Source organism: Megalobrama amblycephala, unplaced genomic scaffold (genome assembly GCF_018812025.1).
Source record: "Megalobrama amblycephala isolate DHTTF-2021 unplaced genomic scaffold, ASM1881202v1 scaffold230, whole genome shotgun sequence".
NCBI lineage: Eukaryota > Metazoa > Chordata > Actinopteri > Cypriniformes > Xenocyprididae > Megalobrama > Megalobrama amblycephala.
This window is the reverse complement of record NW_025953339.1, coordinates 787,581-815,075: the sequence shown is the minus strand read 5'-3', so window position 1 is coordinate 815,075 and position 27,495 is coordinate 787,581. Positions and strand designations below refer to the sequence as shown.

General features: G+C 35.1%; 1 protein-coding gene across 1 annotated transcript in view; it reads right to left on the bottom strand.

Annotated features, from left to right (window-relative positions):
• mitfb (melanocyte inducing transcription factor b) overlaps window positions 1-27,495 on the bottom strand; it is a 65,774-nt gene that overhangs the window by 25,189 nt on the left and 13,090 nt on the right. Inside the window, 2 exon segments of the mRNA XM_048179526.1 lie at window positions 14,698-14,941; window positions 23,352-23,516. Of these exon segments, the coding sequence (XP_048035483.1) occupies window positions 14,698-14,941; window positions 23,352-23,516 (409 nt within the window).

The following is a 27,495-nucleotide window of genomic DNA, read 5'->3' as shown; positions in this document are numbered from 1 at the left end:
ACTAGTGCAGTGCTGAACAATATAAAAATGTTTTTGCTTAACATGTACAGTACAAAACTCTCATTGTTTGGTTGGTGCTCTAGGGGATCTTAATAGTGGTCGACGGATATGTTTTTTTTTAGCAGAATGTCCAGGCTGCTCTTTTTCTATATACTAGAAGTGAATGGAGACTGAAGCTGTTGAGTTCCAAAAATGACCAGTATTCCATAATGACTTGAGTGCTATATTAAGTCTTATGAAACCATACGATAGCTTTATTTGAAGAACAGATCAAAATGAAAGATATTATTCACTGAAAAACTCCCCACTACAGCTATCAACTACAACTACAGAGCATATTATATTATACTACAGATGATATTATGAGAAGACTTTGCAGATTTATGATTTCGATACACTGGCAACTACGTGTGTCTCGATATACCAGTATAGGTTGTTTGCAATCACGTGGTTCTGGTGATGCGCAAAATGCCGGTGGAGGGCAAGCAGTGAAAATTAGAATGGAAGAGATAGAGAAAAGTCCTTTCTGTGCTGGTTTAGAAAGGTATAAACAGAAAATCACAACATATGTTGGACGTGATCTTTATGTTATAAAGATGAGCGACTTTTCCACTGAATTGAAAGACTTGACTGCCATCAAAGAGGTAGATATTGAGAATGTGAAGCTGCCGTCACGGCGCGATCAGTTCTAGTCTGGGTTTGTTTATCACATCATTGTTCAAAGAAAAAACTGGATGGTGTAATTGTTGCCTTTTCTACGTGTAAAAACACACTAAGGAAGCAGGTTGAGGAGGTGAAGGGGAGACACCATATATCAAACCACATATCACTGATTTAACCCACTCCATATCACTCAATAAAATTAATCACATAGCTGAGTGTTTTTGAAAGTGTTGTCTTTGTTGTTAAATCGACTTCTGTCAGCTTGTTAAACATTTATTTATTTGGACATTTTCTACCATATGATGGCTGAAGCAGCAGCGTGTGACACTGTTCTCATGGTAACCAGATCAACATTGTGAATGGAATACTTCAAAACTTAAGTGAAAACACCAAATTATCATTCAATGGTATAAAATAGCTTCTCTTCCCTGCAAACGATACCATGAAGAATGTGGCTATTTAACCAAGTCAAAAACAAAAAAGGTAAGCAGGTATCCATATTCATTTCAGTATCAGCAGATGCAAAGCGCTATTAAAGGCGACAACTTTTAAAGTTAAAAAACGATATAAGTTATAAAAAATGGTATAAGTTCTGTAAACGATATAAACACCTTCTGGGTTCTCGATTTTATCTATTTGAGCAACCATAAACAATGCAAAACATACTCATATTTTGAGTTTTTGATAGGATTACTATATAGAAAAATCACTCCCTGCCCTCCAGACTCATTTGTGCTGCTGCTGTGACATCATGTGCAAACAACCTATTGACGATAATTGTGATATTTAAAAAATTAAATATCACGAAAATGACTCATTAATCACCCCAGTCTGCAGGACTGCAGATGAGAACCACCAACTTCTTCACCGACCTCTGCCTCCATTATCTTGATTTGGCTACTGTACAGGGTGTAGCCTAAGTTTCAATTGTTTTGCTAATCTTAAAATGGGAAATGTTACATTAACCCTCTGGGGTCTGAGGATTTTTGGGGCCCTGGAGAAGTTTTGACATGCCCTGACATTTGTGCTTTTTTCAGTTTTTCATAAACATATTTAAAAAAAAGTGTCATTACACTGTATTCAGGACGAACTTGGCTATCATAATAAACTTGGCTATCAGAATATGTGAGCAACATGTATGTTCATGTTTGTATTTTTGAAGGAAAATTGAAGGAAAATTCAAAAACCACGTTTATGCGTGGTTATTGAAAAGACAAAAAACTTAAGTCACTGAAATAAGGCCGCAAAACTAATATTATATATGTGTTCACAAGACTTCTGGGTATTGGAGGTTGTAGACTAGAGTTTTTGCTTCAAAATGATGTAAAAATCATCCTGCCTACTCATTTATATAAAATAATATATTGATTTAAATTTTCTAAGACACTTTTTGTCAAGAAACACAGTATGCGTGGAGGCGTGAATCTTCATGAATAATGCCGTGATTCACACCTGAGAAGACAAAGACCCGCATAATGACCTGCATAATGAGCCCTTTCAGTCAGGTAGGCTATGTGAAAATACCCTCTGATAACAGGATCATATCAGCTGTATTAACGTAAATATAATGTCCACTCTTGACAGAAAAATAATGTATTACTGTGATGCAAAGCATCTGAACATTCATGTTACCTCTATGGCATTTCATATAGGCTATTATATTTGTTATATTATATAGCCTAAATGTTAATGTGCAGTTGACAAACTATACATCATTAAAAAGATCTAAGACTTAAGCTTCACATTTTGACCTCTGTTTTACTCTTATAGTGACCATAATTTTTTAATAGCCCATGCGTCAGGAGTTATGAATATGAAAAACGGAGTCGTTACCTTTGACAAAACAACATCCATCAGGGCTTTTAGCTTAACCCTCTGGAGTCTGAGGCTGATTTGGGGCTTGGAGAAGTTTTGACATGCCCTGACATTTGTGCTTTTTCAGTTGTCCATAAACATAAATGACAATATAAAAATGATAAATGACATATAAAAGTGTCATTACACTGTATTCAGCACAAACTAGGCTACAATAATATGTGAAGAACATGTATGTATATGTTTGTATTTTTGAAGGAATAATGTTTATGCGTGGTTATTGAAAAAACAAAAAACTTAAGTCACTGAAATAAGGCCAAAAAAAGTATATTAAATCTGTGTTCACAAGACTTTTGGGTATTGGAGGTTGTAGACTAGAGTTTTTGCTTCAGAATTATGTAAAAATTATGCTGCCTACTCCTTCATATAAAACAATATATTGATTTAGTTTTTGTAAGACACTTTTTGTCAAGAAACACAGTATGCGTGGAGGCGTGAATCTGCATGCATAATGGGCCATTTACACCTGAGAAGACAAAAGAATCACATAATAATGACCTGAAATGACTTGCATATTAATGAGGCCTTTCAGTCAGGTAGGCTGTGAAAAAAACCCTCTGTAATAATGTCTCAGCTCATCATAAACAGCAATACTGTGAAATATTATTACAATTTAAAATAATGGTATTCTATTATATTCTTTAAAATATAATGTATTTCTGTGGTGCAAAGTGTCTGAACAGTTATGCTACCTCTATGGCATTTCATATAGGCTTTTAGCTTAAAAGCATGCACATTTGGAGAAATATTGATGGATTCTTATATATTTATGTCAATTTTCTATACTGAGAAATAATATTTATTGTCATCACTATGAGTGCTGGATACTGTGTTTTTAATTCATACTTGCAGCCGGAGGGCGCTCTGTACACCTTTAGTCCACAAATTCATATAAAGAGGAAAAGGAACTAGGAACTAATGGCATGTCTTCTAGAGATCGCTAACCATTGCTTTAACATCCAAATAAACTCTTTTCAAGACAATAAATACACGATTGAGACGATGAATGCATGTATTGCCTCTGAATTTGCCTCTGAATAGCGCTGGCTCCGTGGGCGTGGCCGCATTAGCGGATAATGAGCTGAATCACAGACTTCTGACATGGCTCTCTTTTCATACAGATTACATAAACAGTGAATATTTGTTTTCGATTTGACTTGCATGATTTAAAACCTGACATTTCAACGTTTCTTTAGACGTAAGTGTCATTTTTTTTGTCATTAGTATTCATAAGTTACAGTTCATTTTCTGAGAACTATCAGATTGGACTTCGTTCAGAGGGAGAGGAGAGATCACGCATCATGTTAGTTTTCTTTATTTTACAAAAAGCACAGCATTGTGTTTTTACTCTGAGTGTACACAAATAAAAGAAGACATTCTATAGTTTCAATTGATATATTACTTATGTCTCTATGACAAGAAATGACGGAGTATTTTAAGTCTGTTTTGCTGCAATGTGAAAAAAACTGCAAAACGCGCCGGCGCGTTTTCAGACCTCAGGGAGTTAAAAGCATGCACATTTGGAGAAATATTGATGGATTCTCATATGTTTATGTCAATTTTCTATACAGAGGAGTAATATTTATTCAGTATTTATTGTCATCACTATGAGCGCTGGATACTGTGTTTTCAATTCATACTTGCAGCCGGAGGGCGCTCTGTGCACATTTAGTCCACAAATGACTCAGTGAAGAACAGGCAAACCGTGTGACATTCCAGGAACTAACAGAGGCTTACAGAGATCACTAACCATGGCTATAACATGCAGATAGACATATAGACACTTTTGAAGATAATAAATATACGACTGTGATGATGTATACATGTATTGCCTCAGAATTTGCGTCTGAATAGCGTTCGCTCCGTGGGTGCGGCCGAATTAGCGGATAATGAGCTGACTCATGGACGTCTGACATGTCTCTCTTTTCATTCAGATTACATAAACAGAAAATTTTTGTTTTCAATTTGACTTCCACGATTTAAAACCTGACATTTCAACGTTTCTTTAGACATAAGTCTCATTTTTTTGTGATTAGTATTCACTAAGTTACAGTTCATTTTCTGAGAACTATCAGATTGGACTTCGTTCAGAGGGAGACGACAGATCACGCATCATGTTTATTTTCTTTATTTTGCAAAAAGCACAACATTTTGTTTTTTCTCTGAGTGTACACAAACAAAAGATGATATTTTACAGATTAAAATGGTGTATATCTCTTAATTGATTATTGTATTGTAGTATTTTGAGTCTCTTTCATACAGATAGAAAAAAAACAAGGTTGTATCGCCGGCGCCACCAGCCAACCTCTGAGTGTTAACCTGTTAATTGCTGACATCTTTCTGTGTTCTAATCGTCTTTACATTGATTGCAATCCTCATTCATCAAAACTTTACTAGCGAGACGCTGGTTTGCTTTATCCAGCCAAGAAACGTAGTTTGCATATCATCTGGCCATTCAGCTGTGTTTTGACGTTCTGCACACAACGAGATATGTGTGGGCTCTTCAAAAACAATGACAGAATATGACAGAGCGAAACACACACAGGAATGAATAATTCACTGAAACTGGCCATCTCTGATTTAATAAGCCTGTTTTTTTTTTTTACATTACATTACATTAGCACTGTTTTGGACTGATTGTTTAAATGAATTCGCTTACAGGATCATTGGACTGAAAACTACTAGGGTTACAGGTGCTTGCGCCGTTGTAGATGCTCAATGTGATAAACTCCCAGCTCCCAAGATCATCTAACTGCATGACGTAAATTATGTTAATATCATAATTTCACGTGCTTCAGTAATTTATTTATGTTATGTGCATTAAATTATTTTAAAATGTTAATGATTTTGAATTAATCGCATATGTTAGCCCTAAAAGCCCACCCAAAATAGGATGACATGGGCATAATGGAACGCTAAACTATCACATGTAATTTATGTTTCATTCATTCTCAACACCAGAGGGCGCCCTTGGGCAAAAAGTCCAAAGGTGAGACTCGTAGGAGTAAAAACTTATGACGTTTCAGGAAATCTAATATGGACAAAGACATCCATATAACGCTGTAGCTGAATAAAACAGAGAGATATGAAGAGAACTAACACACTATTGCGACATTATATGGATTATCTATGTTCTTCAAGCCATCTCGGGTATTTTCATAAGGATAATGGATATTTATAATGCAATGCCAATCAACATATCCTTTATCACTGTTCAGAATACTATAAAATAATATAATTTCTTCCTCATTCTGTGATAAGACATATTATGAATGTAAGAAGACCATAACAAGACCGGTTTGATTATTTCAAACTGGTTGCCATTAAGTGTAATTGTTCCTTTTGTATGCAGTGTGTGATTCTTCAAAAAAAAAAAAAAAAGAAAAGAAAAAAATGAATCATAGCATTATTTCTTTTTTCAAGATTTCTATAGAAATTGCGATATATCATTATAATGAATTATTTTGGCCACGATAATCATGTAGAGAAAAATCAGTCCTATGGCAACAAAGAAAAGCACAGATAAGTACAAATTACACCTCCTTTGAGAACTTTTCATTGGGAACGGTGTTAGGCGATGCCAATAAGTCAAATCCATAAGCTGTGTCGCTAAACATTTTTCTTGTGTTTTCTTTCCCCTCCATTTGGTATATTGTGAATAGCCAATGGTGAAATTGATCCCTCGGCTATGATCCCACTTTTTCAGCTTATTTTCCCTTTTCCCAATGCCGTGGAATGAAATGGGTGCTCCTAATCACAGGCATTCTTTGCTGAATTAGCGTTTGGTGTGTGCTAAGACTGTTCTTGCCTTTGTCTCCCTCCTAAACCTGATCTTGTACTTATTTCTGAAAAGATCAAAGGTCACTTGGCTAATTAGGGGCCAATCAGTCTTTAGATAAACTCATCTGAGCTTAATGTTTTCACTTTTCAAGTCCAGCGGCTCTGCCTGGTACACCTTTGCGTTGCTTTGGGAAAAGGCCGACTAAGCTAGTCAGAGACGGGAAGTTTCAAAGCTTTTGCGCTTTCTTTTTTTCTTCTTTCTTTTGATCGTTTGCTCATTTTTATTCTCATTAAAAAAAGGGAAAGCTTTCATCCCCTCTTGTATAACTGGAACTTCCAAAACGTCAAATCTGTCATTTCTAGATTTCAGTGGGAAATGATTTAAACGGTTAAAGTGTATCAAATATACAATCATAGCTTAGTTTAAAATGGTTTCAAATATTTTATTCAATCAATTGCACATTCTCTATTTTTTCTAATATTTTTACTATACTTTTCTATATACTTTACTATACTTATAAATACTTGTATTACATTTCTACTTATTCATTCTCATTATGTGTCTATAGCTGTGTCCCAATTCAGGGGCTGCGTCCTCTGGAGGTCGCATTTGAAGGCTGCGTACCTCATTGAAGTCTGTCTCATTTAAGAAAAGTAACCCTTAGATTTCAAAGTAATAAAGAAATTACAGTATTTTATGTCAGTACGCAAGAATCAATTTCGTATAGTGTATTATAGTGGACGACAACCGATGCCACATCTGTGATGCTTCATGATGTTACGACAGAAAGACTATCATGTTGAATTTATTTCTGAACCTCCACACCGAGTTCTGTCATATCTTTGACTTTGACCAATAGGAGAACAGAAGTTCTTCTGTACACAGCTTTCAAACATGGTGAAATGAAAGAGAGACAATGGTACTGATGCTGCTAGGTGGAATTATGCAATGGAGGAAAGGTTTGTGGTAACAATACTCCTGCCTTTATGATGTTTCCTCAGGGGACGGCCATGATAAAAGATAAATTGTCATGCTAAGTACACACAAACGTCATTAATTTGAAACATGTAATTGGGAACTATATTGGAAGTAAAAAAACACTTCCAATACAGTTGGAATATTGGAATATTCCAAAATAATATACTATACCTAATCTAATATAAGATAAGCTAGCAGGCTAATCGGGTAGATGTATGCTATTCTAGTACGCAAGCTAACTAAAAAAACCCAATAAGAACGGCAAATGCTTGATTTCACAACCTATAGCTTCAGTTATATACTAGTATATGAACCATGTAATTTAAAAGACATTAATGTTCAATATAACACAGTTTAAATTATATAAATCATAACATGATTTTACAGGAATTGTTATCAGGCACTAAAATACTACCCATTAAAAGTCCGTTAACAAATGGGATCACTTGGGGTCCTAAAGGAGACCCGATTCCTGGGGGGATTCGATTTCTCACTACAACGGAAGTCAGTCACTAGTTCCGCCTTCTCTGTGACATCACGCACATCGTTAAAGACGATGACTGGTTGGGAAGCAACGTGTAGTCTTACATTTTCTTTCTTTTTTTTTACATGTAGTCTAAAGGCCTGTACACACCGGGATGAATATCGCACGCGTTTATCGCCAGCATTTTCCGAGACGTTTTTTTGTGTTTATACCCAAGCAATTTTCAGTAGCGATGCGCAGAGTGGATGTGCAAATTCACTCCCTGATAGTATGTGGCACTTGTGCTTAACGGTAATGCAAATAAACATATTTATGATATTAATAAAAAGTTAAAGAAGATAAAAATGCATATATATAATTGCACAGGCTGGAATATCAAATATGCCTATATATAATAGGTATGACATTATTGAGAGCATGGTTAGTCAGAAACAGTAGTGCAAATAATTCACAATGACAGTAGTGCAATTTGAACGGTCAGACTGAAAAGTCAAACATATTTATGAAATAGACATGAGAAGGACTATATTTCTTGAATGCAATATTAGAAATTGCAAAGTCAAAGCAGTAAAAAGGGACAGAAATAATACACATCTATTGGTGTGGCCAAGAACGGGGTCAGAGCAAAACCCAGGTGGAAAAGAAAAGACACATGTCTCAATCAGCAAAATAAGTTCACTAGAATTAAGTGTGAAACTGATCAGGAACCCTTTAGTCTCCAGTGCCACATTCATTTACATGGTATACTGATACGACCTAGGAAGTCTCCAGAAGTGAGACGCAGGGATCTCAGAGTACTTGGGGTTTAGCTATGGGAATCCTAAAAAATCCTTGTCTACTTGACTAAGAATCACAAGCTGAAGTGTTATAAAATACATGAAGACTGGGTTTTCATATGCCTGTACTCGACAAGAGCAGCTTGAGAGTGACTCCTGATGCGACCAGCACACAGTCCGTGTTTTACCACTGTTTGAAGAACTTCATCCAGAATCCAGGCACGTGAACAAAAGCACCACTCTCATTGGTCGGCCATCTCTTATCCTGAAACGTCGGTGCTTGCAGAGATGGACTAAAAAAACGAACTGCCAGATTCTGGAAGATAAATTTTTTAAAAATGACGCTTTTATGCCTTGCGTTTTTCATGTCGGTGTGCACACTCACATTGGCGCCCTTTGTTTAGTCACGAGGCGTTAAACATCGGCGATAATCAAGCGCGATATTCGTCCCGGTGTGTACAGACCTTAATGTTTCTTGTCCATGACATGACAAGAATTTAGGAGTCAAAATCGCATAATCTGACACAGTGACTATCGTAACATACGAAAATATTGTGTAGCCTGAACCCGGCATTATACTTTACATGCACTTACTATAGTAATAACAGTAAATTATGCAAAAGCACATGCAACTAACCGTAAACCAAACCCTAATCCTAACCCTATAGTAAGTACATGTTAATTACACTGAAAAAAAAAAAAATCATTAGATCATATCAATCATAGAAATCATTTTTACTCAAAGTTGTTAGAAAATTTTGACAAGTAATTACTAAGAAACTGCAAGTAACACATTGAATTAAAATGAAATTTTTAAGTAGAAAGACTGAAATAATATTTTCTTGTAAAACGTGCACTAACCTTTGTTTTATTTGCCATTGAAAAATATTTTTCACAGTGTATTATTAGTCAGTATTTAAATGTATAATTTAAGGACACCTTAAAATAAAATGTAACCCCACCTATTTCATATTGAATTTCGGTTTCTGCAACTGCCAAAGTACATTTCTTGACAAAGCAATCTTACCTAGACTAAACCTATCATGAATAGATTCCAGTATATATTTCTAATGTTATTAACATTGTTAAACTAAAATAAAATGTAGCGTTGATAAAATATAAACTACAGATTTCAAGGTTAGGGCATTTAATCAAAACTAAACTGGCAAAGGAATTCAACCCTTTAATATCTTAAACTGTTTCCTCTACTCATTTATGAATTAATATTTTTCAAATACTTTTGCTTTTGGCAATGAAGTTAAAAACAGTCAGTCATAATAGAGCATTCACATACTTTTATAGGTACAGTGAATAACTTAAAATCAATTCTTTCAAAGTTCTGGTCTGTATTGTATATAGTATTGTGGTAAAATAAAATCTGAGCATGTGTTCGCATGGAAGGCCGTGTGTTTTAATTGTTGACAGCCGTTCAATGGATTGAATGACCAGAACATCATCAGCTTAGCATAAGTAACGACTGACTGAACATAAATACTACGTTAAGGAGTACGTGCCATGCCCTTTTTATCCTTTAATATGAGCCACTCTAAATCAGACGCTAAAGTATCAGTTGTTTTCAAACACGACTAAGGTGGTATCCAGGTATCAACATTCAACCACATACTTTCCCTCCATATGCCACATGTTTAAAACATTTCTCATTTTCTCAAACATTTGTTTTCTATCTGATTGTTCAATTAATGTACAGTGAAATTTAGAAATCAGTATTTACATAAAAAAATTATGATTTAATATTATGAAATTATTCATAAAATATCAAAAGTATCATGCACTTTTCTTTCATTTAAAGAACATTTTCATTCATTATACAGTATTTGGATCAGACCGGCAGTTGCATGCTGGGTGGTCGTGATTTGTGTAATCAGCTTCTGTTGACAGGAGAGCGTCAACGCATAAATATAGTACATTTCGCACGTCTAACAAAAACTGTTGTGTGAGAATCAAAATATAGGAGCATTAATTGCTTCATAAATATCCCTAAGGTGTTTCAACAAAGTATGTACAAAATAGAAATGTTGCAAAGAACAAGTGACACATGAGTAAAATGACTGATTTTTCATATCTACACTTAAATTAGTTTTATTTAATATCATTGAGCTACTACTAGCTTTAATTAATATTTTGATTAGATTTTATGTTTATATGTTCCATGTCAGTTAAAGTTTTAGTAATTTTTTTTTTGTTGCTTTTTTTAAGCTTTTGCTTTTTAAAAAAATGTCTATATATTTATTCATTTTTATTTCAGTTTTAGATTTAGTTTTTTAGTACATCAAGTTAAACTACATGAAAATGAGAAATGTCTCTTTGCAACTAGCTGAAATAAAACAAGTTTAAGTTTATTTATTGTATTTTATTTCAGTTAATATTTATTTTATGTAATGAATTTTTTTTTATGGTTTTAGTTTTAGTCTAATTTTAAACTTGTTTAAATTCAGCCATAATATTAGAAGTTAATCTAAAATTAGGTTTCATTTATAAAACAGCAATAAAGTGGAAAAAAAGAGTTAATTAAACAGAAAATATTAAAGCAAACAGATATATCATAGAACAAACTACTAAAGAATAACTGAATAAGACTGTAGAAAGAATAATATTGTCCTTAAACTTGATATTTGAACTTGAAAATAACCAGAGCATGTTAATTAGATGAGACCTTAACATGGGTAGAAACTGAACCCTTAACTGAACTAAACAAATAATAAAAAATAAGAACATAGTCATGCAATATCACTATTATTGATGCACATTCAAACAATAATATCTATTGAACTGAATATTATAGTTATAGAATAAAACAACAATCAATGCACGTGACTGTTTCCCATGCCTGTGACCCTATCAAAGACAGTTAATAGCGCCACAATCACTTTTCCCCGATAAAATGAGCAAATGTAACATAACAGCTCTTACCGAGTGACATTAGCAGCCCGAGTCCTTTGGGATGCAGCAGATTTAGTTGTAATTATCACAGTCTGTGCACAATAGGATGGAAATCAGTAACAGTCTATAGTTCTGCAGACTAACAAGGAATCAAAGCTATGAAAAGATTTTGAATGTAGCTGAGCAAATAGGATTAAAGATGGCTAATTCCAAGAGGCTGGAGCACAGCATGCATTAAAGAGGAATTCTCTGGGGAAAGATAATCCCCATATGCGTTTTAACACACTTCACTGTCCCCTGCCCACCCCGTTCCCTCCCCTTCCTTACGGACAGTATCATAATCAGACACGCTTGGGCTGATAAAGACTCAAGCTCAAGTTGAATTGAGCGGTGAAAGCAGAAGAACAAATGCATAATATGCTAGTGCCAGCGCAGCCAAACCATGAAAAGTCATGGAGAATGAAGCCATAGACACTCAGCTATGACATGGTCAACTGAGGCTTCACTGTGAAATCCTGCCCAATTCTTCGATTTCACACGTTGTTACATTCCAAAGTGTGTCAGAATTCATGATGCAGTGAGAGTATGTGCTGCAATCTCGGAGTTGCCACAAGGGGTGCTATAGCGAACATAAACAGTCTTCTTCTATAATCGTATTTCTCTTTCAGGACAACTATTGTCATAGTGACGAAACAGTTTGATGACAATTTTGCCAGTGTTGCCAACTTAGCAACTTTGTAGCTAGATTATAGAGTTGCAATATTAATTGCTAAAAGATTGCGAATTCGATTCAAACACCCACACGATCTTATTCCTAAATGACAACGATTCTCCTGTCTAATTTTTTTGATAGAAGATTTTTTTGGCATTTTTTGCCTTTTATTATAAGGGATAGAAAAGAGCGAACAGGAAGCGAGGTGAGAGAGAGAGATGGACACAGGATTGGGAAAGGCCCATGAGCTGGGACTCAAACTCAGGTCGCCCGAAGTGCAACAGCACTATATGTCACTGCCCACAAGGCTATCGGTGCTGACCTCCAATCAAACCTTTGACAAAATCACACTGGAACATTCAGATCTGAGTTGGTACTGCTGCTGATCCAGAGAGAGCAGCTATCATGTATATAGGTATGAAACTGTTTCACAAACAGTCTTTTCAACCACACAGTATCGTTATTTCTGTTACAAATATTCATATTATCACAGAAGTCCTGGGATAAAAGTTTATATTTCAGATGTAAACACAGATGTCTACGGTAGTGATCAAATAGAGTAAATCACCTTTTGAAAGTAACTTGGCACTAAAATAACAACTGTATAGATTATATCGTTACACCAGTAGGTGGCGACAAGTGCTGTGCATTATTCTCCATATATAGCACGTTCTGTACCCTAAATCCATTTTGTCAGAAAGGCTGGTTTTGTCCACTGTCAGGCATCGCAAGTTCACGTTTTACAGCAGAAGCCGACAAGCGCCCTTGTTGTTTGTGTACAGAAACCCATAAGTCCGTTTTAGCGAATCAGCGCACAGTATTCAGGTCAGGTGACAAGGCTTCTAATCACTTCCAAAAGACGCGCTAGCTGAGGGAAGTTTTGTTAAAGCTGACTAAAAGTGATCGAGGATTTATAATTTCGATTCCTGTAAGTCCTTGTACACCATACACGACTTACATGCTGAAAATTGGTTGTCCTTTTGCTTGTGTGTGTGTGCGCGTGGATGCGTGTGTGTGTGTGTGTGAGAGCGTGCGTGTGTGTGTGTGTACTTGTGTGCCGATCTGTTTGTGTGTGTGTGTGTGTGTGTGAGTGAACGGGTGGGTGGGTGTGTGTGTGTGCGTTTGTGTGCACATGTGTGTTTGAGTGTGTTTTAAATGCAATTACTTGGGTTTTGTTTAACTATGAAACATGAAATGTGGAGTTATCTGCTTTTGTTAAAAACAAACTTTTAATATATATAAAAAACATACTTTCAATGAACTTTAATTTTTTAATTTACCTGTATTTTTTAGAGTTATTATTACTTAATCAAAACAACCCAACTGCAGTTTGATTGATATTACTTGGAATGCACAATAAAAAAACATGATTTTTGAGAATTCATAAAAATGGAGTTATCTGTTTTTGCAAATAAACTCTTCATTTGTCATTGAATCATTCATTCACGAGATTTATTAAAAAATGCTGATTCATCCAGTAACAAAACAAGTATTTATGAGTGAGTCATTGAATCATTCAAACAGTCTTTTTAAAATAATTCATTCAGATTAATTAAATATTTTAAATAGATTGCAGCAATTAACATTTTCTCAGAACCTCTAGTAAATTATGCTATTTTTTTTAGTTGTCTGTTGAGAATTGCCAGAGAACCGTGATCTCTGTTTGAAACAAAAAAAAAAGTGATTCTCAATTTATTTTTATCTCATTTCAAGTGATCTCTTTTTCTGCTAATGGCATGACATAAGGAAGTGTTTCAGACTGATTCAAATCTTTTTTTAAATTTTCATTTAAAAAAATGCCTCAGAGAATTCTAATTTTGGAAATTGGGCTACACTGGTCATGCTTTACGTTTTTGATTCACTGAAACAAACTGGCGCAAATGAGTCATTCGTTTCATGCATCGGACTATACTTTTCACGTATGTTTGTTTTTGCACACAGACTATAAGGATTTTTTGTTGCATTAAATGCAGAGTTTAAATTCACTTCATAATCTCAGTTGCAATTTGAGACACCTTTGAGAAAGGGAAGCACCTATAATATAAACACAACATGATGGTAAATTGTAAAAACACTGCCATTAAATCTAATCCCTATTTGCCTACACTATCATGTTTGATACACACATTTCCAATGCCTCTAAATTATCAACATGCTCAAAACCTGTTCTACACTCTACTACATGTCTTCTGTCATCTGATTGACAGTTTATAAGTAAAACATCGCTTTTACATAAGTAATCTGCTATACTGTTATAAAGAATTAATTCATTTACATCACAAGCTATCAGAATTTAATCTTACTTTTCGGTCATATAAATATCATTGCACAGTTTGGGCCTCTGAATTAAAGTGATATGTTTTTTCCTCCTCGAGTTTGAGCTCCATTTTCCCTATATTATACTATATGAGCCATAAAGGTCTGATGTATCAAAAATGATACAAAACATAAAATTTGTTGCATTTCAAAGAATATGATTTTTCAGACTATTATTTAATATGTGTGATTCCAATATGGCCTGCGTTACCTTCAGCACTTCCATGGGCACCTGGGTGGCGCTGGGCAGGCCGCTGGGTGCGCTGACGTTGATGGCGGGGCTCTGGGTGACGGAGGGCTGTGCGTATGCTGAGCTCTGCCGTCTCTGCTGCTCTCGCCGTTCCTGCTCTTGGAGCTGCTCACGCATCAGCTGCTGGCGGAGCAGGATACGAGAGGTCACGGCCGACGAACCCAGCGGGGGCTTAGAGGAGCCATGCTGCTGCTCAGATGGATTACTGTAGTCAGACAGACAGACAGACAGAGAGTCAGGGAAGAAAGTGGGGCTCTGTAGAGGGACAGTGTTTGGTACACTAGGTGCTGGATAATTTAATTATTTTGAGATCCTGGTAGTTAATTAGGAAGCATAATGATTTTGACCACAGGGATAGAGTTGGATTGGAAATATGGAAACCGACTGGAAAGCTAAGCTAATACAACAATCATTACTATAAGGTTATGATTTTGAGCAAACACCTAAGTGTTAAACTTGCATAACTTAGCCCACAAATGTTTTACTGACATGATATACAAAATCATGCAGTTTGTTGAGGAATTTTGGAATTGTGACTGGAATTTTTACCTGTAGTGGACAATAAATCCCACAGACTTGCACTGAAAAAAGGCCCGTAAGAAACCACCTAAGCAAACCACCAACAACACCCTATATGACATGCTAAAAATAATATACTTTAAAATACACTTAAGTGTGAACCGAATGTAATGTTTTTGGACACTTAATTGTATTTTTATTGCAATGAAATGCAAAAATTTTTTTGAGTTTTTGACCCACTTAAAGGTACAATTTGTAAGATATTCGCAGTAAAATATCCAAAAACCACTAGGCTAGTGTTATATATTTTGTCCAGCTGATTACTAACAATATCTCTGTTTTCAACTACTTGTAAATCATGAGAAAATTCCCATTCTAAACAGTGGCATGGGGCAGTGCAGTCGCCTGTCAATGACATCAGTTACCCTTTGTTACCGCCTTTACTGACGTAGAAACCACATGACAACAGTGTTGTGGACAAATGCGGAAGTAGTGTCTAGCGTCCAGCAAACCACTAGCTTGCTTCAAGCAGTTCCTTATTTACTTCTTGCACGTTTTATGGTGGATTGTGTTACTTATTTATGGAACATAATTACTGTTTACCATCTGCCGCTGGTTCTGTCGACAAGGACAGCTCCTGTAAACGTAAGCGTACGGGCCAACCAAACGACCCAAGAAGAGTTTGGGACAAGAGGAGAGAAAGAGCAAGGATCAATATCGGTGTCGCATTTTCTAGATGGAGAGAGCTTCGCGACAAACTTCACCTAGAAAGAGATGCCGATCTCACTTGTGTTTTACTCGACAGGTGAGTTGTTTTGATTCGTAGCTTTACAGAAAACGTATGCCATTATAACGATCAACACGATTAGTATTATGGGGCATACACGCCAAACGCGGGGCATCGCGTCTCTAGACCCACGCGAGGACGCGTCAGATCCATAGTTTATACATTTATAAAACTTTACCTCATCCGTTAAATCCATGATTTATCTTTCCGTCTGATTGATGGCTGTCAGTGGTTGGGTAGAAGACAACAAATCCCATCATTCCACGCACCTTCTTAGCGTCATCAAACCACGCGATTGTTATTGTTTTGGTAGTGCACCCTCTAGTGGCAGGTCCTACAAATTGTACCTTTAAGTAGTACTTAAGTACATCTTTATATGTAATTTTATTTTACTTCTTTGAATTACTTCTTTGAAATATGGTATACTGCTGAATGTACTGACAAGCATTTATGGTAAACTAAAATATACTTCAATGTCATATCTATGCATTTCCAAATATATTTGTAATTATATTCTTAATGATAAAAATTGCAATTCAGTCCCTTTAAAATATATTAACTTTAAATATAATATCAAATAACACTAGAGTGAAAATTATAATCAAGCACTTTACATGTGCTTTAATATGTTAGTCAACACATCAGAGTAAGTGTACTTCTTTAAAGCATGACAAAATATTATTAAAACATAATGGTTTAAAACTTTTCATTTGACATTATTACAAACTAAGCGCAATTTTTAAACTGTAATTAAGTGTTAAGAAACACCATGAAAGTGGACTTTTATTACATTAATATTATATTATGTGCAAATAAAATGCTTTTAAAAAATATATATTTTTAGTTGAAATGCACTACAAGTGGACATTTAATTAAGTACACTTCTTTAGCTATCACCCTAGTATCATGCAAACATCACTGACATTTTGAATATATACGATTTCAGGCCTTTTTAATCATAGTAAAAATGACAGAGAAAAGAGGTGGAAATGGAATTGGGAAATGATGCAAGATGGCTTCAAATATGGGTCAATATGTTGGAACAGTCATGCTAACTGCTAGGCTAGAGCTCCAAAAAGGTTTATATTTTTACGGACTTTTTGACTTTAACTGGACAGGACTAAGGAAATTTGGTAAGTTGCTATATCAAAACACATAGCAACTTACTAAATAAACAGATGAAAAGAAAATATTTTATTATGGCAGATGAAAGAGCAACATGAAACTAGCACAGGATATCGGACACAGTCAATTTAAGTAGTTTAGCATCATCATACAAACATAATTGACTGCAGAATGATGTAATTGACCAATCAGCATCAAATATGCACTGTAATAAACATGATTAGTTTTATATTTTATATATTTATATTTTAAGCATTTAAGGCCTTAACTACTACCTCTAGCACTAAAGCCTAAAAGCGTCATTGTTAATACATGGTGAATGTTTGTGAAGTAATCACAGAACCGGCCTGGACCTTCCTGACGCTGATTCAATGTGACAAATTGTAACAACGAAGGAAATCAAGCAAATCTCTCTCTCTCCCAAGAAAAAGAATTAAAGGTGAAAACCCATGTAATGCAACAAAACCGTGCTCTACTTCCTCTACATCAGCTGATGTTTTCAGTTTTGTGGCTGTTTATGTTTTCTTTCTCCCACAGCTTTGGAGGAGTTTTCTTCCCACTATTTCGCCATCCGTTTCTTCTACAGTACCGCAAAGATCCCAATCCAGCTAAGGAACTTACACAACGTTCCCTCATGCACTTTCAGTTCTCTTCATGATTCAGTAGAGGAACTGCTTGCTCCAAACACCGCACGTTTTTCCGCCCAGAAAGCCAGACGACGTGCTGTCGAGATGAGGCCTTCTCCTCGCCGCTGATCCTTTTGATGCGCCTCCGCCGAGTAGCCAGCCAATCCAGCTGTGCAGTAATCGCTCTAATTAGCCTGTCTGGCCCTGTCAAACGCTAGTCTACAGCACTTGCTTAGCACTGTGGTTTAAACATTTGTAATCTCATTGTCTACAACTTTACATTTCTGTTTCTGACAAGACATATTAAGGCTTGTTAATCAAAGCTGCACTTCAAGTAGCATCAACAATTTTATTTGAATCAAACTAAAAGCATTTGTTTGTTTGTTTGTTTTTTTTTGGGGGGGGGTGCTATTTCTATTTAAAGAAGAAACTATTAAGAAAAATGGCATAGTACATTTGTAGTAATAATGCTTATATAAGGCTGCAGGATTTGGGGGGAATAAACAAAATCCGATTTTTCTGATAAAAAAAGTTCAGTTTATTTAAATTGTGATTTAAAAAAATAAAAACAGGCTTGCTACGCTTATTGCTATGCTTTTAGGGTTGGAAAATTTGCCAAAACTTTATTAATTAATTAATTAAATATTACTATAAAAAAAAAAAAAAAAAAAAAATTACTGATATGAAATAAAAACAAAATAAGAAATATTACTATTGTGCCGAGCCCTTAATAGGACAAAAAAGAGATGAAGAAAAAAAAATGGGATGAAAAATTATTTGGCAATGCTTTTGCATTCCCTCAAGAAACTTTGCGCTCACTTGCAAAGAACACAAAAGTTTTGTGAGCGATCGCAAAGGGTTTCTGAGGAACGCAAAACATTTGCGAGAGAACGCAAAAGCATTGACTTTATTTTTATATATTTTTTATATAAAAACATGTTTTATATAAAAATATATGACTTTATTTTTACATATTTTTTTTCCACCAAGTCCCCTTAGGGCTCCGTACTATTACAATATTTCAATGTAAAATAAAAAAATATTCAAGAAAAATATAATAATATTAATAATTTTGTTACATTAGAACTGTAAAATTACAATACTAATATTTTTTATTTGAATAGTCTTGATTTATTCATTTTCAAACGTTAAAACATCAAACATTTATTTTGATCGAAAACTAATGTTTCTGTGTCAGAACAGACATCTGTCACATCTAATTTTACTTTTTCCAGTGCTTTAGGTCAACTGAACATTTTTGAAAAGTCACATTTTCAATGTTTTGTTGATCAAAACCACATTAAACAAATCTTTGACTTATTTACTTTTGTCCCTCACAGCCTCGATTTCATTTTTGTCAAGTTAAATATGGCATCAACCCTGACTAAACTCCATAACATCTTTACACAATCAAACTTATGAAACAGTTACAAAAATTGGGGAAGAAAAATAAGAAGAAAGGAGAGGAAGAAGAAATGCAGGGACATTGATTCTGGGTCAGCAGTGTCTAACGCGTGTTTTGATGCATCATAGTTCCTCAGTTTAAAAACTGATCATGGTTCGTCTGGCACGACTGAATCATGACTACTGAATCAAAGGCAATGACTGACTCACTCAGGACTAAAATGCTGTGGATAACTTTTAACACCCTTTTCTGATGGGACTCTTATCTTTGGTATTCTGTATCTGTTTCTCTGATCATCATACAAGTGCTTTGCTAAAGCCAAATTCATAAAACATACATCAACCAATCAATGATCAGGTTACTAAAGTTCAAAATTATGAAACCTAATTATATGCAAATCTCATTAACAAATTCTTTACATGGTGGCCTTCCTCTTATAGTAGGTGAGACCATTAACATGGACGTGATGTTTTCTTTTCGACATCAAGATTTTAGGCATATATGCGAAAATTATGCTTTTAGGTTTCTATGCACATAAATGGTCAGTGTAACAGGTGCATTAATCTTATTTTTGGTTTGCATCCACTATAAGAAAATATTACAATGATATGAAGTGCCTTTCATTGCAAAGAATTCTCTTTGCTCTCTCACAAAAGTTTTGCGAGCCCCTCACAAACTTCGCATGGGCTTATAAAACTTTTGCATCCCCCTAGAAACTTTGCTTTTGCTCGCAAAACTTTTGTGTTCTTTTCGCAAATTCACCAGACAAACTTTAGATTCCTCACTGAAACAATGTACAGTATTTGCTCGCAAAACTTTATCTCCTCTACTAGATCAATTAAAACTACATCTGCGCGTTTCTTGAACAGCACTCATTGTAGGACGGTTCATGCTCTTAACTCTTCTGTTATTTATGCACCGGTATTTCATTCTTTGTAACGCTTGGGATTAGGGTTGTAACGATATACCGGTATGACGATATATCATGGTATGAACACGTACGATTATCATATCGTGTACATTTGCTTACTTACGGTATGGTAAAAAAAAAAAAATAAATAAAATAAAAAATCAAGATGCAGAATTTCACTTGCGCATAGACAACAACTTTCCACTTCACTTAAACTTGCTCCACACCCACACATACAGCAGACAATGTCAGAGACAGAAGTTGCTATCTCTATTCTCTGTGCCCCGTTGAAAAATAAGTTACAATTTGCAGTATGGGAATACTTTAGATATAGAAAAACAAACGCGGGGCTGTCCTCGAGTGTAGATATCCAAAAACAATGCGGGCGCAAAGTAGGCCTACCTGCAAAAGGAGGAAACACATCAAACATGTTGACCTATATTCGAAAACACCATCCGTGTAGATGCAGGTATGTTCCGTTTATAACTTAGGTCGTATGATATGCGTGATGGAGAGGGAATCCCGGAATCCAGTCATGAAAATGTAATGTACAGTATAACGCAGCGATGTCAGGTAAAAATGCGCGATTTGTTGGACTGATGAATAAAACGAAAGCAGAGCTGCACAATAAATCAGATCGCGACATGGTCTAGGCGGGGTCTTTGAATATTAAACGCAAACAGACTGCTGTATAAATATATCTGTCTGTTTAACGTGTCTGCCTGTGTGAATGAGCTGATTATTATGATTGTTAAATAGAATGTACTTCTCAAAATAATTATAAAAAAAGTTAATTTCATTTCCATCATTTTTGATAATATTTGTATTAAAAAAATAAAAGCCAGAAGAATGAAGTCAAAGCAGAATTTCTGAATTTTAATTATTAATAAAAGTTGCTCAATTTCTAATCCATAATAATTTATTAAATGTATTTGATTGTTTTTGATTATTGAAATCTGAATAGAGAAAAAAAAAACATTTTAATTAATTTATTGGTAATTTTAATTGATGATATAAATAAAAATTGATTGTTTAATACCGTATACCGTGATACCGTGATATTTACTCAGACGGTTATCATACCGTGGAAATCTCATACCGTTACAACCCTACTTCGGATACATGTATATATGTATGTGTAACGAGGCGGGACTCAGGCAGAGATCCATCTGCAAAGCTTTATTAAAATGAGCGTAGTCGGACAGGCAGGGTCAGACAGGAGCAAACAGGAACAGCAAAGGACAGGCAGAATCGTGGTCAAGATACAGGCAGTAGATCAGGGCTGGCAGATATCATACACAGAACAGCAGACAAGGCAAGGGTCAGGACAGGCAGCAACGGGTCGATAACGGGTAACAGGCAGGAACGGTAACAACAGACAGGCAGACAGGATATAAACGCTCAGAATTGTAACAAACAAGACTTCGCGATGAGGTGGTGTGTGTGTGAGTCCTTTATAGTCCAGATGATGTTCTAAGCAGTATGTGGCGACAGGTGATTGGTGTGGAGTGTGTGCATGTGACTGGCAGAGAGGATTATGGGAAATGTAGTCCGGGAACTGACAGGAACTGACGGTGATCGTGGACAGTATGTATGTATATGCTTTTTTTTTTTGTCTCAGTGACATAATTGTGGATGAGATCACCAAGAAAAATTCCAGACAACCAGGTTGTTATGGCAATAAATAAATAAAATTAAAATGATTAATTTTTCCACCTGAAGCTTTGCATGGGCTCGGAAAACTTTTGTGTTCTCTCACTTTCTGTGTTCTTTCACAAATGCTTTGCGTTCACCTGGCAAACACTTGCATTCCTCTGTGAAACGTTGTATTTGCTCACAAAACTTTATCGTTCCACCTGAAACTTTGCATGGGCTTGGAAAATTTTTGTGTTCTCTCTCTCTCTCTCTCTCTCTCAAAAAAAGTACTGCATTACCCTGTGAAACTTTGCAAATTTTGTTTTCTCGTGAAAGAATTGTGTTCTCCCAAGAAACTTTGGCATTTGCTCACATAAGCATTGAAAGAGGTTTTCCTGTCACCTCATATTATTTCCATCACCAGTTGTGTGAGCAAACACAAGTTCCTCAGGGGAATGTAAACTTTTTGCGATCAAACAAAAAAAAGTATTGAAATCTAATTTTTCCTCCCATCAACTTGTCTTTTTAGAAGGCTCTGTATATAGTACCATATAACAGGAATTCAATAAAAAATGGTTAATGTATTTAATTATGTTTACGAGCAAACTCAAAGTTTATCAGCGGAACACAAAACTTTTGCAAGAGGACACAAATGGAAATGCAGTTTCTAGGGTGAGCGCAAAATATAATTTTTCCTCCATCTGAAATTTTTTTTATCACCATGTCCCCTTTAGGGGATCCATAGATATATACTATTACTATGATACAACATTGTTGTTATATACAATTCCAGTTATATAGGTTCTAGTTTGTAATCTGACACTGTCAGAGCAGCAGGCGATATAATGAAAAGTACAGTGTGATTGTGTGTCTTATACTTTAAGAGCTTATAAACTAAACACAGCACCACTTCTACACAACAGTGCTTATCATGACAAGCAAATCTCTGCCGCTGAACTGGCCACCCCAAGCACATTTTCTGTTGTCATTATAAAAAGAATGTGTGTGTTGTGTATGTATAATGCTCGGGGTAATTTTCCATTTTGGTGTGTGTGCGGCATGACCATCTCTGCTCCGATGTGTGTATGTGTGTCAGGAAAAACAATGAGTTCACAGTCCTTTGTGGCCACACCCCCAGACCCGGACACTGCCCTAGCCAATCAGAGAGCTGCATCAGAAGGAGACTGACCTCCTCCACTCACCTCAGAGAGCTGCCATGTGCTGTTAAAATAGTATATACTGCTCATTTCAGCCCAGTCATGTCCCATGATACTATATAAATGCAATACATGTTAAAAATGAGATTTATGTGGTGCAGCAACAACATTGCATTCTGGGAAAGTCAAGTAATTATACTCTCAGCTTGTGAATAGTCAAAACTGAAAACTAATACTGATGATCAGCAATATATAGCTATTAAAACACTATCAAGTGTACTCTGATGCTCACCTCATACTTATTCTATCCCTAAGTTACAGGACACACAGCACAGGGATATTTATAGTCACAGATTTATTTATACTGCACCCAAACAAACTCTCCATCCCTCCCATAGCCCTCCAAACACACACAGACTCAACACACACACACTCCTCCACAGGTACTCACAAGCGGCTGCAATGAAAAACGCAGGGTCTTTGCACTTGGACACCCAGAGCCTCCATCTTTATTTCCTGTGCTGAAGGTGCACTGCGCGCCCTTGGACAGCTCTGAGAGTCACGCTGGTCCGGCTGCGCTGGGAGCGTGTCAAAAGGGGAGGCACCAACAGCCAGTCCGTACACAGGGGCACACAGGGAGAGACGCAGCGATCGTTCACACACGAGCCCACAGCGCTAAACACATTACACTGCTGCACATGACGGCACAGTGAGTGTAGGAGTGAATCTCATAAAACCGCTCAAGACAATGTCAATGTCCAGACCATTACGAGTTTTTTTTTGCACTGACATTGCATTTTCATGTATTTTCCCTCAAAATTACCATTTACAAACTGCAAAAGTATATATATATATATATATATATATATATATATATATATATATATATATATATATATATATATATATATATATATATATATATATATATATATATATATATATATATATATATATATATATATATATATATATATATATGTATTAGGGGTGGTAGTCTTTAGGCACCTCACGATACAATCCGATTCCAATTCTGGGAGTCACAATCTGATTCCAAAATAATTCTTGATCTACTTTTGTAGTCTTTCATTCTAATTTTAAAAGTGATATAAATCATTGCATTATAGTAATTTTTACTGTAATACATTAATATTACTATAATACCATAATTAAAATTACAAAATATACATGGTAACAAATCATGGTAGTATTTATTTTATTTTAAGTATTTTTGTAAACGTTTATTAAAGTCCATGAATTGATCATTTATATTATATAATCTAATATTATAGAGATATTTTCTACTGTAATAAATAATTTTTACTTTATGCATTTTATTTTAATTATATTTTACTGTATTACTAGCCATTTATTTTGTAAGGTAAATGTTTTACTATATTACATGAATGTATAAAATTATTTGAATTGGCATGTGTTATATAATACAAGGAGAATCACCTTTGAAAATAATAGGAAATATACTAAAAGGTAAAAATACTGAAATGTCATTCAAATAGTATCCCAATACAAAATTACAAATTCCTAAACATAACATGATAATATTATAAAATCATTATAATGATATTATCATCATCACAAGGATAATAAAACCATATCTCAGATCCGGGCCGTGTTTATACACCTGAGAATGCAGTCTTCTCATATTTCTGAGGTTTTCTTTCTGAACACACGCTGCCCTGAACACTAGAGGGCGCTTTCTCTGTCACCTTCACAGTCACCTTCTCTGAGACAGACGCAGGTCATTACAGGTGGTGCGGGGAGGAGGGGGAACAGGTGTAGGTGCCAACTTTCTGCAAATTCGCACATGCTCGCTCTCTCTCTCTTATTCTCTCTCCTGGCAAACAGTGTTGTGTTAATTATAACAAAGCATGTTAGATAGAACACTTTCCTTTCACAGCTCGACAGGCCTCCACCACACACACACAGAGAGAGAGTGAGAGAGAGAGCGCAAGAGAGAGACAGAGAGCATACAGACATGAAGAAGATTTTGGCTTATGGTCAGAATGGAATACTAGCATACCGTTTACTGCATATAAGGCATTAGTTAAACATTAGTTAATGTATTAACTAACATGAACTAACCATGAGCAATACATTTGTTACTGTATTTACTAATCTTTGTTAAGGTTAGTTAATGAATTTGTTCATTGTTTGTTCATGTTAGTTCACAGTGCATTAACTGTTAACAAGATTTTAATAATGTATTAGTAAATGTTGAAATTAGCATTAACAAATATTAATAAATTCTGTATAACTGCAGTTCATTATTAGTTCATGTTAACTAATGCAGTTAACTAATGTTAACTAATTAACTTTATTGTAAAGTTTTACCACATATACTTATGTATTTCCTCTGAAATGGCTAAAAACCATCATTTGAACAAAGCATTATTGTTGAAAGAAAATTTAAAATGTCTAATGGAAGAATTTGAAGTAAATCAAGTAAAAGGCATATTTTCCTAATTTTCACTTATATATGCAACACAATACATGTATCTAACTAAACATTTAGTGCTTAACAAATGTCATGTGGGGGCATTTTTGAGTGATGATACTAATGGTAATGTTGCTTAATTTTACACTGGCAACACAAATGAGTAAGAAATTGATTGAAAATGAAAGACAATACTTTTCCCAGCTAGCAAAATTATGTATGTTTTACCACCCTAAGTTATGAAAAAGTTATTTTTAAATGTTCTCTGAACATTAAAACATTTTATAAAAATATATATATTTTTTTTTTATGCGAAACGTTAAAGGAACATTCCATGCAAACATTATGGGAACGTTACTTTTGAATGTTCTCTGTAACAAGTAGTAACATTTAAAAAAAGGTTAAATGAACATCCATTTTCTTTGTTTCAGAAGTACTACGAAAACATTTCCCACACAAATGTAGTTTTTAGAGAAAACCTAAAAAGACTTTGCTGTATGTTAACAAGTGAAGCAAGCATCAAAAGAGGAAGAAGCTCTTTTCAGTAATGTTTACAGTCTGTTGTAAGCCATCACAGCTGACATATAGTGGGGCTCTTTGTTGTAATATTTACAGGATGGGTGGGGACCACTTCATTCGATTTCAACTTGTTGCCTCCCATTTCCATAATTAAGTTTTACTCATTCTCTCCTCACTTGTTTGCTGAGCTTGAACTCTGTCTTGTAGCTCAGGCTCACTTGAGTTGAGAAAACACATGTAACAACCAACTATCTGTGCTACTGGACAGTAATAGCCTTTAGATCTTATATTCGTCCTCATAGCCTGGTTTTCACTTGCGTCAAATTGAAGTGCGCTTGAAATTTATAGACAGACAAATTACACATTTTTACTGGAACTAAAATATATACTGCAGGCCATGTCAATTCAGCAAGTACTGGTTGAACAATCTGATTTTTTAATGTCTATTGCAGATATTAAAAAATTCAGATGGCCAATATAATGTCGAGTTACATAATACAAAATGTGTACAATCCATTTATCTGTTTATTGTTGGATGATTTTAACCATGGAGCTCAGTGACGACAGCCAAAAAGTTGTTGAGTTAGTTATTAGTTCTTTTTTATTAAAGTTTACAATGACGATTTTAAAATCTGGAATAACGTGCACAGATATTCTGTAGGGGACGCCATTACGCATCTTCAGAAAGAGTACTGAATCTCCTGATCAAAACACAGGCAAAGAAGAAGCCGAAAACAATGATATAAGCATTACTTATGCCCATGTTAAATAACACGATCATCAAACGTTAAACAACATAGAAATCAAAACTGCTTAACAGAATGAAACTTCGACCCAGGACGAGGAACAGGACTGCTGGAGCTTTGAGAGTGTTGATGGACTCGATCTACTCCATCTGTGTTTTAATAATCTGAATCCGATCCGGAAGGAGTTTTTTTTACAAAAACTTGATTTTCTCAGCTTTTTGTTCAAAATGTTACTTTTTTTTAATAAAACTTACCCACATTCAAGTGTTGATAAAAAAAATGCATGAAGTTAGAATAAAATGTTTTTAGCCGTTTAAAAGCAGAGGCTCTGTTATTTATTTTGATATATTGCATGTTCAGATATTCATACTACAAAAAAAAATTCTGAGGAAAAAAATAATGCTGGCACTGGCTGGCAACTTTAAAAAAAAAAATGCTGGTGAGGAAAGAGTTAATGAAATGTACCAGTGTTATTTTACTATTATTGTACTATTATAGTACTTATTATTTTTGAATTAACTCTTATTTTTATATTTTCCATTTTGATTTTAGTATAAGCTTTAGTCATTTTGATATGTGGTTTTTCATTTTATTTGTAATTATTATTATTTCAGTTTTAGCTGTAGTACTTTAAAGGGATAGTTCACCCAAAAATGAAAATTTGATGTTTATCTGCTTACCCCCAGGGCATCCAAGATGTAGGTGACTTTGTTTCTTCAGTAGAACACAAATGATGATTTTTAACTCCAAACATTGTGGTCTGTCAGCCATATAATGCATGTAAATGGGAACTTCGTCTATTAGAGTAAAAAAAACACGCACAGACAAATCCAAATTAAACCCTGCGGCTCGTGACGACACATTGATGTCCTGGA